This window comes from Dipodomys merriami, unplaced genomic scaffold (genome assembly GCF_024711535.1).
Source record: "Dipodomys merriami isolate MVZ:Mamm:240054 unplaced genomic scaffold, mDipMer1.0.p SCAF_24, whole genome shotgun sequence".
In the NCBI taxonomy this organism is placed as follows: domain Eukaryota; kingdom Metazoa; phylum Chordata; class Mammalia; order Rodentia; family Heteromyidae; genus Dipodomys; species Dipodomys merriami.
In genome coordinates, this window is record NW_027203826.1 from 18,630,474 (window position 1) to 18,646,642 (window position 16,169).

At 43.0% G+C, this 16,169-nt stretch overlaps 1 protein-coding gene across 9 annotated transcripts in view; it reads right to left on the bottom strand.

Moving 5' to 3' along the window:
* Cacna1e (calcium voltage-gated channel subunit alpha1 E) overlaps positions 1-16,169 on the bottom strand; it is a 468,612-nt gene that overhangs the window by 134,176 nt on the left and 318,267 nt on the right. For all 9 annotated transcript variants that reach the window (XM_070034322.1, XM_070034321.1, XM_070034325.1 and 6 more), the window contains exon 9: positions 12,289-12,392. In XM_070034322.1, coding sequence (XP_069890423.1) covers positions 12,289-12,392 — 104 coding nt within the window. The remainder of the gene's footprint in view (positions 1-12,288; positions 12,393-16,169) is intronic.

The following is a 16,169-nucleotide window of genomic DNA, read 5'->3' on the forward strand; positions in this document are numbered from 1 at the left end:
TAACTGAGGATTTAACACCTCTCCCCAGACCCCAAACCAAAAAAGAACAGAAAAAAGAAGACTGAGGCAGGCGGCCTACTCTAAACCACAGAGGTCAGTAGACAGATATTCCTAAGGAATGGCACGTGGAGAAAGGCTACTTGGTGGTCCTATGTGTGAAACAAGGCTGAAATCCAGCTCTGTTATTGTCTGTAGATTGTCCTGAATGGTCAGCCCTACAGATGGTATGTGTTCTGAGATCATGCTGACTCAGTGGAAGTACTTGGTAAATCAGAATAATGGCTTTTCCCCATTTATTATCTCTCATATAGTAAGCACTTTGTACTCATGATCTGATTTCATGTCCCTAATAAGCCTATATGGTGGTTATTAGTACTTTATGTATGACTCAGTAATAGAAGGTACACACCCAACACTGCAGAATATGAAATTTATAACCCGGTCACCTCTGTGGCACAGATGGAAAAGCACCCTGGTCAGCCCACCAGGGGACCTTGGCTCCTGCCAAGATCTGTCACCACATAGCTGTGTGTTTAGCTGAGCAAATTATTTCACTTTATTCGAGTTTCCTCATGTATGACATGGAAGCCAGGAAGAAACTCCAAAAGGCCCATGAAAGTCTTTGCTTCCTCCAAGAGGAAACTATGCTGCTTTGATACACAGCTAATACATACAGCAGTGTTTGCGGGGAATACGGGTCTTCAATAAAACTCACATAACTTTATATTGAACCTATCAGTACACTTCTAGTCACAGCAGGAACCACAGTACTCTATGGAGTGTGGTTTTTTTAATAACCGGCCATGAGATGAACTCTGTCTGTAGGACTACTGAGGGTCCTTCATTTCACCAAATGTTACTGTATCAGGTGCCAGATCATTTCCTTCCATAAAGGATATGTCAACTATATGGAAGATATGTTTAAGGGTATTTTTTACTTAGGACTGGTGGGCCTGATTAAAATTTCTCTCTCTCTCTCTCTCTCTCTCTCTCTCTCTCTCTCTCTCTCTCTCTCTCTCTCTCTCTTTTGCTGGTCGTGGAGCTTGAGCTCTGGGCCTGGGCACTGTCCCTGAGCTCTTCAGCTCAAGGCTAGCATTCTACCACTTGAGCCACAGCACCCACTTCTGGTTTTTCTATGTATGTGGTGCTGAGGAATCGAACCCAGGGCCTCATGCATGCAAGGCAAGCACTCTACCACTGAGCCACCTTCCCAGCCCCCCTGATTGAAATTTCTGACTTTGCTGCTTTGTTCACTTAAGCAAATAATCAAATCTCCTGGCCACATTACCCTCTATTTTGTGTTTACCAGTACTTGAACTTAAGGCCTGTGCCCTGTCCCTTAGATTTCTTGCTCAAGGCTCATACTACTCTACCACTTGAGCCACAGTTCCACTTCCAGCTTTTTACCAGTGAAAGGAGATAATTTTCCTGATTTGGCTGGCTTTGAATCACCATGCTCAGATTGTGCCTACTGAGTAGCTAGGATTACAAGCTTGAGCCACTGGGGCCCAGCTCACAATTAACCTTTGTATAAGAGAAAAAAGTAATACCTCACAGGAGCATTAAAAAAATTAAATGAGGCAATGTGTGTCACAGAACTGGCACTGTTTGGTCCATAGCACAGGCTCAATAAATCATAGCTTTAATAATATTTTTTAAAAGCAACCTGAAACAGCTTCTACTTCACTGCTGTGAACTAGCCAAAGAGCAGAAAATGTGTTTTATTTCTTCAAATGCAATAATAGGTCCCAAACCTACCCTATCTCCCTCACATCTTACTCTTTGTTCTGTGTTCCCTTCTGGCCACCTAGTAGCTTAATTCAGAAATCCAAAAACAGTTGAAGAAACTGTCCTCTTATTTTTTATCCCAGTGTACATTCAGATATACTGCAGTCACAGAACTATAGATCCACCCCATCAGCACCTTCCATTCTGACTCATCCTCTATAATCCCCACTCCATTGCGCTTCTCCACTTCACTCAAAGGTTGATGCTCCTAGATGAGTCTCCCTAATTGGTCTTACTTTTCTGTAGACTTTTTCCAAGTGGACCCTCAAATGGATATCAGACATCTTCTTAGATTACAGCCTCAGAACCTCCCATGAGCTTCTGGGATCAAGTTTAAACTCATAAGCTTAGCCCAAGAGGTCCTTCAAGACAAAACTCTGCTCCTGTCCATAGCTTCATCCATCCCATTTCCCCCAACATGCTTCACTCAAGCTGCTTATAATTTTAGGGTGGTTTTTCTTCTCACTTCAACCTTATATGATGTTATCTTCTCTTCTAGCCAATCATTAACCACTTATTTGTCAAAAATGCACACACATGTCATCTTCAGTTGCTCTTAACCTGATGCTAGTCTCCAGATGACAGTGGCTCATGCCTATAATCCTAGCTAGTCAGGAGACTGAAATATGAGGGTGGTGGTTTGAAGCCAGCCCAGGCAGGAAAGGCCGCAAAACTCTTATCCCCAATTAACAACCAAAAGAAAAAGAAAAGGCTGGAAGTAGAGCTATGGCTCAAATGGTAGAGTGCTAGCCTTGAACAAAAATGCTCAGGGACAGCACCCAGGCCCTGAGTTCAAGACCAGCACACACACAAAAAAATACCACCACCCCTTATTGTTATGTCTACCTAGACTATAAACTCCTTGAGGTGGCATCTCTTTCTCTTATCTAATCTGGCAGTGAGTAATACATAGCAAGCACTCTGCTATTTGAGTAAATGACTGAATTTCTCTTGGTTGATGTCAATGTTAGAATCTCAGCAGGGGACTTACTGCATGGTTCATTCACACACCCATGTCAGTCTGTCACGGAAGATTAGATACATGTCTAATCTATATCCATCAATAGCTCTCAGAGATCTTCCTTTGAAGCACTGATTGGGCATAAATAGTTCCCTTCTAAGACCAGCAGCTATTCTTGCCTCAACATAGGCCCCAGAAACACTCAGGTACCATGTCCAATGTGCCAAGACAAGTAACTAAAGAGATACAAGGTTTAATAAGAAAGAACCATTGTTTAGTCTATTCCTACAACCAAGACCTCCATCTTACCTTTTTCTTCAAAACAAAGCCTTGCATAAATATGTAACATGCATATATATATATATATATATATATATATATATATGTTAAATAGCTTTTGAAGGGACTAGATTCCTGAACTACTTGAACTTAGATCCCCTTGTGTGGCCTCTGACATGTTTCCTCCATTAGTTTACAGTTTCCTTGTTTTATTCATCCAGAAAGATGTCTTCTGCATAGTAAACACTTAAAAATGCAGAATTATACTAAACTGTTAGATGCAGCCAGCAAATGAGACAGACAGCTGTCATTTGCTAGAATGAGTGGAAGTCATTTCACTCATTAAAGAGGTGCAACCAGAAGAATCCTTCCTCTAATACTGACAGCTCAGCCCTCCCTATCAGTCAACAGGGAAAGACGTCCTTACAGTGGGTGTGGGTACCTTCTACCTTGTCTGTCAAGGTCATATTATTGCAAAGATGAAGACCAGCATGTAAGTGTGTGCATCAATGTACATGCTCATTAAAACTTGTACCCAAATCTATATTGTCAGGATGATAGTCTAGACAACCTTTCTTTAGGTGTGCCACCTTCAGTGTCAATATCCATGGTGGAGGCCACCTGGCATCCTAAAATAAACACCTCTCTGTAGGTTAAGCAATTGTAGCTTTCCCTCCACCACTGTCAGTACCTAGTTAGACTTTAGCTTCTCTAACCATTCCTCCTCCCATCTGAAATAAAGGTACTATATGCCTGCTGCACAAATCTCATCTTCAACTTGCTTTGAAAACTATGACATGCTCTACATATGTGAAGTTTTACATTGCCTCCTACCTGTGCACATTTTAGACAGTCCTTGACCTGAATGACCCTACTCATTTGGAAACAGCTTGATTGCTCCCCTAAGTCTACCTCCCTGTCTCCCCAGGAACCTCAGGAGCAGCGGGATAGAGAAGCTTGAATGGCTTAGGGTCATTTTCTGTTTGCCTGAGCCTTCGGCCCTGGAGCCCCTGACAGCACTTCAGGATGTGCTTATGCAGCCCTGGTTTGTTGCCATGGAGACAGGAAGCTCTGCTTCTCTTCAAGGCTAAGCTAATGGTTTTCATCAAATCCCATTTCCTCTGAGACAAGTAAAAATGCTACAATGCTTCTATCCATCCTTCCTTTTTAAAAAAAATGAAGCCAATGAACACATCTCACAGCCTTCCAGCCACCGATGCCCAGCGCCTTGGATGTGGGCCTCAGTAATTTCCACACTTGGTCCTCAGGGAGCCATAAGTGCCTTCCTCCTCCCATTCAGCCTCTCTTCTTCACTTGCCTGACACAGGAGCCCTGGGAGTCCCTCCCCTTTCCATTGCCATGTCTCACTGCTCTTGGAATTGCTTTGTCTTATAACATACAAACTGCCTGCAAGCCATAGGAAGTCAGTTCCCTGGGTGGAAAACTTTCAGAACTATTTCTCTGGTGACCTCAAAACTCACATTCCAAAGCCCCATTCCAAGGAGAAGGGCTACATCCTCTCCAGAGGCACTACAAAGCCAGCCAGGCAGCACTGAAAGCTCACAGCCCCTTTTGATACACAGGACCCCCTGTTGCGACTTCCATGCACACACCCAAATGCTGGAGAGATGATGCAGCCATCGAATGCAGAAAAGAAACCAGGGCAGAAATATTTCAGTCTCAGCCTGTAAAGCCCTTATTGTTAGCACTCCTTAAATTCACACCAGCTGTTCCCAGCTGCCAGGGCCACTTCCTAGGCTTCTCCAGAGTTCTAAGGCGGCATCTGCTACATGAGTTTTGTGGCATTTTCCAACCCCAGGAGGATGTCTCCCAGCCAACCAGGAGCTGACAGCCCCACAGCTGGCTCAAGCCAAACATCTATGGACTGCTACGCAGATGAAAGCCACTTAGACCTAACAGAGGACACATATTATATAATTCTTATCAAAGGGCAGAGGAAGCTTGGGAGGTAAGGGATGCTCCATGCTAGCTCTTGGGCTATATTTTACATGAAGGAGAGACTGGTAGGCCACTTTATGGAAAAAGAAGCCGACTCAGAGTAATTTGTCAGAGTACCCAATGCTATTAAGTAGCTATTTCCAAGGTTAGGATTCCCATCTGTAAGGGTCACACTAAACACAGGGTTTCTTCCCATGTCCTCTTGTTGTCTATCCGGAGCGGAAATAAAAAGAGGCTTCCAAACTGAAGCCTCTACTTCTCATTCCCATCTCTGTTAAGACACTTTTTTTTTTTGGTGTACTGGAATCTTACCTAGGACATCAATGACTTTTGCTAGCACAACATTGACTCTCCTCTCTCAGATAGTAAGAAACTCACTTAAACTTTATCAACTAAAATATGGACACATACAGGAAATGAGCAAGGATAAGGAATCTCAATGACAGAAACAAGAGAGCATCTCTTACTAGACGTAAAAGAAGAAAGCTGCTTGTGGGGGCCTGTCCTTAGGTCACTTGCAGAGCGAATGCACTTGAGTTGTAGGACCAGGCTATGCAGAGAGTTAGCTAGAAGAGTGCTTGAGCATAACAAAAGATGTGAAAGGGGGTAGGGGAAGCTCCGTGAATCAGTCCAGACATAAGAAATCTCATGAGGTCTTAAGACTCAAGAAGCACACTATTACGAACTCCTGCATAATGACTCCCATTCCTCCTTCATAACCAGTTCACCAATTACCGCCACAGCTCTTAGTGCCATGTAGCTGGCTTACGAATGATTGCTTCCTTCTCAATCTATCTGAATCTGATCTCTCCAACTGCCAACCCTTCCCCCACTGATGCTAGACAAATGCTCTTCCATATATATTCCTCCCATCCTACACTTTTTTGTATGCATGTCATATTTTTACTTTAAAATTTTAATTTCTATTTTTTCCCAAAGTAATGTATGTAGAGTTTTTTAAAAGTCAAATAATGTTGAAAGATTTATAATGAAAAAATAGCAGCCCTCCACCTCACCTCTCCCAACCCCTGAATCTCCCTCCCCAGAGGCAACCACTTTCAACTCTCTGTTTCTTTGGGTATTCATCTCCATTTTTAAAAAATATTATGCTTAAACTTTCTTTACCTTTCAATTATAGATCCTGCTTGAAGGCTTCCTTTTCTGTGGAACCTGAGAATTCAGTCTTTGATACCCAATTCCCCACGGACTCCAGTCATTCTGATACCACGGGAGGCAAGTTTAAGCTTCAACACTAACAATGGAAAGCAGGCCTTTACCATGCTTTTATTTCTCAAGAACGAATCCTTCTGTATCTTGTGGCATTCAACAGTATTAAACTGTGCCAAAATGCACCCACAAATATTCACATGCATAGTTTTATTTTTGAGACAGGGTCTTGCCATACAGCCCAGGCTAGCCTTGAGTTCATCACCCTCTATCTGGACCTCATCAGTGCTGCAGTTACAGGCATCAGCCGCCATGCCTGACTTACACAGTACCACAAAACCACAGCACTTTTCTGAATAGAACGTATCAGGGAAGATGGTATTTTCACTTGTTTCTTAAAGTTACTTGAGGGGTTTTGTTTTGTTTTGTTTTGTTTAGAGCTCTCTATTATCACATTCAAACTTCTGATGCCTTCTGGGCCATTGGCAGCTGTCATCTTATTCCTTTTTTTTTTTTTTTGCCAGTCCTAGGGCTTGAACGAAGAACCTAGGTGCTGTCTCTGAGCCTCTTTGTGTTCAAGGCTAGCACTCTACTAACCACAGAGCTACTTGAGCTTTTGGGGGGTAGTTTATCGGAGATAAGTGTTCTCATGGACTTCTCTGCCTAGGCTGGCTTCGATCAGTGATCCTCATATCTCAGCCTCTTGAATAGCTAGAATTATAGGTATAAGCCACAGGTGCCCAGCTTCATTGCTCATTTTTGAGGACTCATTCTACAGTAACTTCTTCCAAAGATGTCTCAAAAGTATTGCTATTGCTATTCCATCTTCATGAATAATTGCACTTTGGCAGGATATAGAACTTGGTCTTTTTTTTTTTTTTTTTTTTTTTTTTTTTTGTCATGGGGCTTGAACTCTGGGCCTGGGCGCTGTCCCTCAGCTCTTCAGCTCAAGGCTAGCGCTCTACCACTTAAGCCTCAGCACCACTTCCGGTTTTCTGGTGGTTTATTGGAGCTAAGTGTCTCAGGGACTTTCCTCCCTGGGCTAGCTGTGAACTGCAATCCTCAGATCTCAGCCTCTTAAGTAGCTAGAATTACAGATCCACTGGTGCCCGGCAAATTTGTCTTAAAAATTATTTTCCTAGCCAGGTGCTGGTGACTCAAGCTACATAGGGGACTAAGATCTAAGCATTCAAAGCTAGCCTGGAGAAGAAAAGTCCCCAAGAGACTCTTATCTCCAATTAACTACCACAAAACCAGAAGTGGCACTGTGGCTCAAAGTGGTAGCCTTGAGCAAAAGAGCTCAGGGACAGTGCCCAGGCCCTGAGTTCATGCTCCACAAATGATCCCAAAATATATGTATTTTCCTGCTGAAAGTTCTAGGAATTTCTATATTGGCTTATCAGAAGCCCAAATGCTTTCCTGATTTCTGATTCTTGGTAGGTAAATTTTATTCACTTCTTAATAGCTGGAAGCTTTAAGAATATTCTTTTTTTTAGGGGGGGGTCCAGTTGTGGGGCCTGAACTCTGGGCCTGGGCGCTATCCCTCAGCTCTTCAACTCAAGGCTAGTGCTCTACCACTTGAGCCACAGCGCCAGTTCCAGCTTTTTTCTTTTTGCTTGTGTGGTGCTGAGGAATCGAACCCAGGGCCTCAGGCATGAAAGGCAAGCGCTCTACCACTGAGCCAACTTCACAGCCCCAAGAATATTCTTTACTGAAGTTTCATTTCTCTGATGTTCTGCATTTCATACTGATTCAGCCTGGCGAGCTCTTTATTAGCTGTGCTGAATGCTCAGTGGACATTTTCATAGTTTTGCTTTCTGTCATCTTACAATATAAACTATAACAGTTTATTCAGGAAATAACTTTTGAGTGTATTTTTATGAGTCGTGTACATTTTGTGCGCACACAAATGTAAATGGTATGATATCACAATGTCTCCCTATTTTGCTGAAGTCTGTTCTTAAGCTAGTCTCTGTTCCATGTGAACATACTATCTGTTGCTCCTAACTGCTGCATTTTATGCCATGGTATGCATCCAACATTTTAGCTAGCTAGTCTCTGAGCTTTGTCCACCCAGGTATGTACTTCCCTACTGTCTGGAAAGAACAATGGACAGAACATCCCTGCACATGTATCAGATTTCTTTTTGAATAACAGTCAACTTTGATTAAAGCCAATGTGAAAGTTATGTATAGAAAGAACAGAAGAAGAGAGAAACAGCAGATAACTTCCAAGGGGGAGGAAAAGGACTTCTCTAAGTTCAGCAGAGCTCAGGAGTTTCGAAGTCTCTATCTCCACACCCACAGTTAGGCTCCCAGTCTTAAGTTGCAATCAAACTGGGATTTATCTGCTGGAGCTAAGTTGTTCTCTGCACATAAAAGTGAGTCTATATCAGACAAAGTCTGTAGAGCCTGCTAGATCTCTACAGCAGCGAAGGTTGGACGTCCATTTGTCCTACGTGACATGGGTGACTTCAAGGTTGAGGTCAGCTGGAATGTGGACTGCCTCTTTAGACATCAGCTACTGGCAGAAGAGGATTTTCATCCCAAGGGGTGGTCAGAGACACCTCATGAAGCCAAAGTGCTTTACATTTTGCTGGTTTTTTCCTCTGTAGATTAGAGCCAGTGTCAGATACCCTGGACAGATACAGGCTGGCTACACCAATTCATAGCTCTTCATTTTCTGACAGAAGTGCAGAAGAGTCTGTGTCTGATGCTGCAGACAAGAAATCCTCCAGATGCAGATCACCGGCCCCACGTTCAGCTGCTGCTGCTGGTAAAAACCGTGCTTCCTCAGTGGTGAGGACGGAGGCACACTGAGAGGCACATCGACTGCACCCCGTGCTCTTCCTTCATCACCTGCCTCTGATGGAGTGGTGTCTTCATTGTATGTCCTGGGCAGATGCACAACAAGACTTAGAACTGTTCTCTTATGCTGTGGTTGATCAGATGGTGCTTCTGGTGAGGCTGGGTCCATCTCAGCTGCTGTGGATAGATCCACCAGGAGACCCACGTGGGTACATGGCCATAGTGGCTCTTCTGCAGGCCCAGTAGAGATTCATCTACGTGAGATGAAGTGGACACAGCCATCTTGGCATCCACAGCAGCTGGAACCCATGCTGATTTGTCAGCTGCTGCCGATACAGCTCGACACAGCTTCATCTTTAGTAGAGTGTGCTCAGCCCAATGGGCATCCACAGCAGTTGGCACCTGGGATTGGCGTGGAGGAGTCACAGCAGTGTCTGGATCCCTGCTGTCCTGGTCTGAGCTGCCAGGTGTCACCTGGTCTCTCCAGGTAAAGGGCCAGAATCTTCTTCTGGTTCTGGGGTTAGGGTCTGGATCGGGGGTTGATCCAGTGTCTGCAGGATCTCCTGGAGTCTGAACCAGTGAAAATTGAAACACAAGAAAACATGGCATTTTCTTCGCTATCTTCAGATAAGTGTGCCAGCTGGAGCAGGCTCTGGAATGTGGCTGCCTGGATACCTGGGTTCCAAGTTCTCCTTGGTCTTTTGTCAAAGATGAGGTCACTTCCTAGGGTCTGCTTACTAAGCCCCTCCTCTGACAGGACTCCCACAAAGTACCTGGGACCTCTGACTGCTCCTCTTTAAACATTCACTATTTGCACAACTGGACACATTTTAACCAATACGTTCTCCCATCCCTGAAAAGACCTGGCTGCAGTCAGTGCCTCAGTTTTCAGGAGATGGAGGTGAATTCAGACTATTTAATATCTAGGTCTTTGAACATTGTCATGTGTACATGAGACCCCCAAGGCTTGGTGTTACTTGTTATAGTGCAAAAAAAATTGAGATAAAATGATGACAGGAAGTGATAAAATAAAACAAAAGCCTTAAAATTCTTAGAAGCCTTGTTGTCTAGTTGAGCGCCTCAACAGATCTTTTAATCTGGCAATGTTCGCCTCTGGTTCTGGGAACATTTCTTACATTTTTATATGCCAATTTCTTCCTTCTCATTTCACTGTTCTCTTTATGGAACTCCTGCTTTCAAGTTGAAATTTTGAATAGATTGTATTCTTTCTTCTAGTTGTTCCATCCTTCCTTCTTCTTTGTCTTTTCTTTCTCTTTTGAAAGAAGGTCTCACTATAAAACCCAAACTGATCTGTACCATATGGCCATTTTGGCTTTCTTGTTTCTCCTCCTACTCTCTAGGTGGTTTCAACTTTATATTCCAATCATTTACTACCTTTCTGTTTTTATTAAACTTTTACATCAATCCATTTTAAACTAGTTTTACATGAATTTTATATTAATTTTCAAGGGTCTCACTGAAGATAATGGGGTAAGAGCCAGTTTCTCTGGCCTCTGCAAATATCAGCAGAGATACACCTTTTCTCTTAAGACAGTTTCCTCCAGAGGAATTCCCTTAACTCTTCACTACATTGCTGAATTTCTGAGAATGCACAATGGGCCAGAGAACTGTGAACTTCATTTAACTCTATTTCCATTACAACATTGTTGATACATTACCCTAGGAAAGAGACTCCAAAGCTCCTCTGGTTCAGTTCTCTAGAGAAAACAGGTCTCCCAACTTGGGCAGGGGTGGGGGTTGAGTGGGGAAGACACCTGCCAATGTTGTTTGGAGACTGAGATTCAAAGCAGAGGAGGGAGTACGGATTGTCAATCAATCTTATTTTTAGCACCATGCACATTGCTGTTCTTAGGAATACCTAGCATCTCTAAATCTTAAGCATTTCTCAAGCCCTATACTGCAATCAGTTTGCTTTTGTTTACTGGCATTTCCCACCATAGGCAATTAACCCTCAGTTTTTCCAAGTACTATATTAAGTTACCATTTATTCTGTATCTTTGAAAATTTTGCTCACATCTCTCATCTGTTAGGAGTCTTCCTGTTCTTCTTGTCCTGGTTAGTGCCCTTTTCTAAATTTATTTATGTGAGTGAAGTCTCAAGAAATAACCAACAGGGTTCAATCTGTCCCTATACTTAAATCTTACAGTGTCATTCAAAGAACTCATACCACGTGACAGAAAATTAAGCTTCATTTTGTCTAATAAAAGATAAAGTCCTATAAAGTATTTTCCCAACCTGCATCATCCTAGAATATTGTATTATAGTTTCTTCATACATTAGGATATTACATGTCCATTTTGTCATCTTTGTTTATGGAAGGTTCAATCCCACAAAATCTCCATTATCCTCATACATATTTTATATTCCAAGCAAAATCTCAATGCTTCATGAAACCAACCCTAATGACTTCAGCCAAATAAATAATTATATCTGACATCATTAGTAACAGAATTTCCATTTCCTGTCTCAAGGGTTTGTGTTGGCTTCTTACACAACATGTTTCCTTATTTTCACGGTATTTGATGTAAATACCCTGCATCTTATACATACACTTCTCTCAGGGAGGGGAAGAGAAAAAGCAAAAATGCTTAAATAAGTATACAAGTTGATCCATTGTAACAATGAGATGTACAAAACACTATGTTGTAATGAACTTTACAACCTCAGGGTGGGAAGTACTTGTGGAGGTGGGAGGGAAGGGATGGTAAGGGGAAAACAAAGGAGGAGGCAACAATGCTCAATAGGAAATGTACTCATTACCTTGCTCTTGTAACTGTAACCTCTCTGTACAATATTTGTACAATAAAAATCATACAAAAAAGAAATTAAAGAAAGCCTAAAAATGAGGAGAAACGATGCCTTTTGTGCTCCTTGCAAAGCATACTGAGATATTAGATACTGAGTACTTGCAAACTGATATAAGTGAATTCAAGTCACAAATGTACAATTAATGTACAATAGACTATATAGAGTAACAGTCCTTGGTGGATAAAACTTCTTATTCTACTTTCTGTCCTTAACTTTGTCCAACACAGTGTTTGACAAAGAGTTACTGAGTAGAAAGATGCATAGATAAATAAACTTTCACTAGATGTTGTATTCACTGCTGTAACTGACATAAGATTTTTTTAACTTCTTAGACAATTAAAACGATCATTTGCTACCCTATTCCCAGCACCTAGAACAGCCCTGGCACAAAGCAACGTCTTAGTGTCTTACAAATAAAGGTTAAATGAGTGAATCTGTCATGAGTCAGGAGGCATTAGTTTCCACTTAGCAAAGTAGAGAGAGAAACATCTCGCTTACCCGGAAAGCACACCCAGGACTAGGTTGAGAACAAAGAAAGATCCAATGATGATGAGAGGGATGAAGTACAGCCAATTCCAGGTGGCTCCTAAGGCATCATTGGTCTGCAGGAAAGGGAAAAAAAAGTTTTTAATAACTATAACATCTGCAGAAGGTCTTCATTCTCACCGCTTCAGACTAAGGGTGACATAACAAGTACAGTGCAAACCAGCCAAACACTGCCTCACTTCACTCCCCTTTGGTCTTATCGTGGATTCACGTATTTTGCCATGTACCTAATGGAGGACAAAGAGCCACACTGCAATATCCTGAGAATGTTCCAACATCCTCACTTAACAGATGAGAAAACTGCATGCAGAAAAATCAAATTTCTTTTCCAAGATCATGCAAATGCTTACTGGTTATAGTGCCTGGTCCTGAGCTTTTGCATATATAAATTGGAACTTGAATAAGGCAAAGGTACCTATCACTCTATGCCATGAAGGTTGGCCAAGCCCCTGGTAGGGGTGCTTGGGCGACATTGGGATCCTCTACATCTTGCTCAGGCCTGGACCTGGGCTCTGACTTCCCTTCTTTCATCACAGGAGTACCTTCCCCTGATAGAAACTGGCCTCAGCAAAGAATAAGTCTAGAATTAAAGAGGAAACGCTTGATTGGTATCCCCTAGCTTTTCTTGTTCTCTTTCCCCCATGCTAACACACACGGAAGGGAAAAACATAGAATTCCATATTCTGGGGATTCTTTTCCCACATATTGGATGCAAAGCCTATGAATAGTTGAATTATACCACACAACTTGCCAGAAGCAGTTGCCTTCAGCAGCATGTCTTACCATATCTTTGAGAGAGAACTCAGGAGTATGTTGAAAGGCCCTTCAGGGTTGGGTCTAAGCTATGCCCTGACTCTTCCTTCCCAAATCTTTTCAAATGGTCTTCCTGTACAGCATTGTACATTTCACATATGCAGGGCTAAATTATTATTTCTTGAGATATGGATCCCTCTTTTTCAAAGATGAAGTGCATTAATTCTTCAGCGAATATTTCCCACAAAATGGAGGGATAAAAGGACTCCCTTCAGTGTCTCACATGGCTGAGCACCTGCCTGGATAGAAAAACTGTTCACAAGGAGCAAAACTGAGTTTTAAATGCCTATCCCATGGAAAAGAGGATCTTCACTGATGAGGAGCCTCAGGCATTGGTGCAAAGTAAGAACACTGGAATAGGAGCGCAGGGAAGGGGGTGGGGGATTTGCAGGAATGAGAGTCCAGCAATTTGAGTGTGTGTACAGGTCAAACAGCATCTTTATTCATTCAAAGCAATCTGGCCTAAGAGTTTTTGAAAATGTGTATCAGATGCAGAAACCACAGGGAAAAGTATAAAACAAATTAAAACAACAACAAAAGAAAGCACAAGGACTCCCTTGTTGGCCCAGAATTTGGAATGGGTTTCCCGATTCGTCCATAAAATACTCCTGGACAGTGTCATCTTTGCATTGTGTGACAATGGTTTGGGGACTTGTTTTAACCTATATTAAAGCAGAAACCTTAACTATGTGCTCCTTTGTCACTGGACAAAGGGTTTGACATGCCCAGATGCTCAACAAATCAATACACGTGCCACTTATTGATCCTTTAAGGATATGATTCTCTGGTTTAAAAATGAAGTCATACAAATTCATCCTGATGCACTCCCTCAATCAGTGGAATTTTCTCTGAATTGTTCCAATTGTCATCCACCATAGCATTGTTACCTCTTAGAGGACATAAAGAAAGGGAATGAGAAAAGCAACACTAGGAAGAGCAGCATGATGCTCTGGGGATTATTACAGATGACTGACAGTTTAAAAGGTTCTGCTACAGAGAATAGTTTGACAGTTGCTCTGGATTATTCACAAACCTTTTAATAGTCTTGCCACACCCTCTCCACACCTAGCCCCCTCTCCCAAGTTTCCTCTTCCTTCTTATTCTCCCATTTTTCCTGGCCACATGTCTCTATCTACCTTCATATGCTGTCCCAGGAACAGTAACACAACCCAGTAGGACAAAGGGCATACCTCTACAGGTAGTGGGTAAACAAAAGACTTCTTACTTCTCTCCATCAAAATGTTTCTCCGATGCTAATTGGGGCCTCTAACTCCTTCTGATTCATCAGCATTAAAACCGTAAAAAAATTGTCCAGTGTAGGAGAGACATCTCCTAAAGCATCTTTGGAGATTAAAAAAGAAACAGTCAACAATGCTGAAGGCAGAAAATGTCTCAATGCCGTGTAAAGTGGGAGCAAAGAGAAGGATGCCAGTGCTAGCACAGCGTAGTGGCTGCTTTCCCTCGTGGGAATGTGTCTGTGTCTGTCTCATAGCAGAGGGAGTGGGGAGGGGGCCCTGTGGAGGAGAAGAGGAGAATCGCTCCCTTCATTCTCTCTCCATTGCCTCTGCGACAGAATTACAAAGCTAACTAGCTACTCTTTGTGTCTGATCCTTGTACTGTATTTGCCTTAGTAACTCCTTGTCACTGGACAGGAGGGCACCAGTAGTAGCTTGTACCTGTAAAACCTAGATAACTCAGGAGGTACAGATATTAATAACTTGGTTCAAAGCTAGCTAGGGCAGGAAAAATCAGAGGCTCTTGTCTTCTATTTTTTTTTAAAAGCCAGAAATTGAGCACCAGCTTTGAGCAAAAAAGCTAAGGGACAGCACTCAGGCCTTGAGTTCAAACCATCCTAGTACCAGAAAAGGAAAGAAAGGGAAAAGGGGAGAAGAGAAGGGAAGGAAAAATATAGAGCAGCCATGCTAAAGACTCAGATCAAGATGCTGGGGTACTAGAAAGCAACAGGTTGTAAAACATGATGTACTGGGAGCAGGCCCTGCGTGCGGGAATCTGTCAGGGATAACTACCTCCAGGACCTTTACAGTGGAACAGCTAAATGGCTACACACATGGCTTCCTCTTCAATGTTACCTCATTCATGGAACACCTGTTACATTGTTAAATTGGATTGAAGAATATCCAAATGTTTGGTGAAGCATAGTCTCTGGATATGTGAGTGAGGGTTTCCAGAGAGGACTAGCCCACACAAAATGCAGAGCCCAGGAACTGGATGTAGATGAGCATTCCTTGGTGTGGGCAGATACTCCACACAATTGGCTGCAGCTGGGATGGACAATGGAAAAGTGGAAGTTGGGGACTCATGTCCTTTCTCAATCCCCTTCCAGGAGCAGGATGCTCCTCTTCCTCCTGTGCTTGGAATCTCAACGCCAGGCAAGAACTGAACTTGTACTCTGGGTCTTGCACACCACTAGTCTCCTGAGGGCTGTTGGGTCTTTGTCACCGACTGGAGGTGACACCATCAGCTTTCATAGTTCTGAGAAGAGAACACTACTGGCTTCTCTGCTTCTCCCGCTTGCTGATAGCCCAATGGGAGACTTCTCAGCCTCCTGGATTATGGGCACCAAATTCTGATCCATTTCCTCTTGTATGTCCTCCCCCCTTTTTTTCCCTTTCTCTCAGGAGCATCCTAACTAATATACTTGCCAAATTTCAAGTAGGATATTTTCTTTCCTTTGAATGGCGTCCTCTTCTTTACGATATTGGCGCTCCTCTCATTCACACCTTCCCCGCCTGGCCCTTCCCCTTGACTAGACCAGCAGGCTGGCTCCTCTCTCCCTCTTTCTCACCTGCTGTTTCCCAGAATGGCGCACACGTGCACTTGTGCACACGACAAGGATGATGACAGACAAGAGAAAAAGCAGTTCGGGGGTGGCAGCCCACCTGCACAAGAGTGCTCAGCAGGCCCCAGTCCTGACATCGTGGGAATGTGTTTCTCTGGGAACCTGCCTGGTTGGGGGTGGTGAGCTCAACCCACTCCCTGAGTAAACAGGCACACATGGC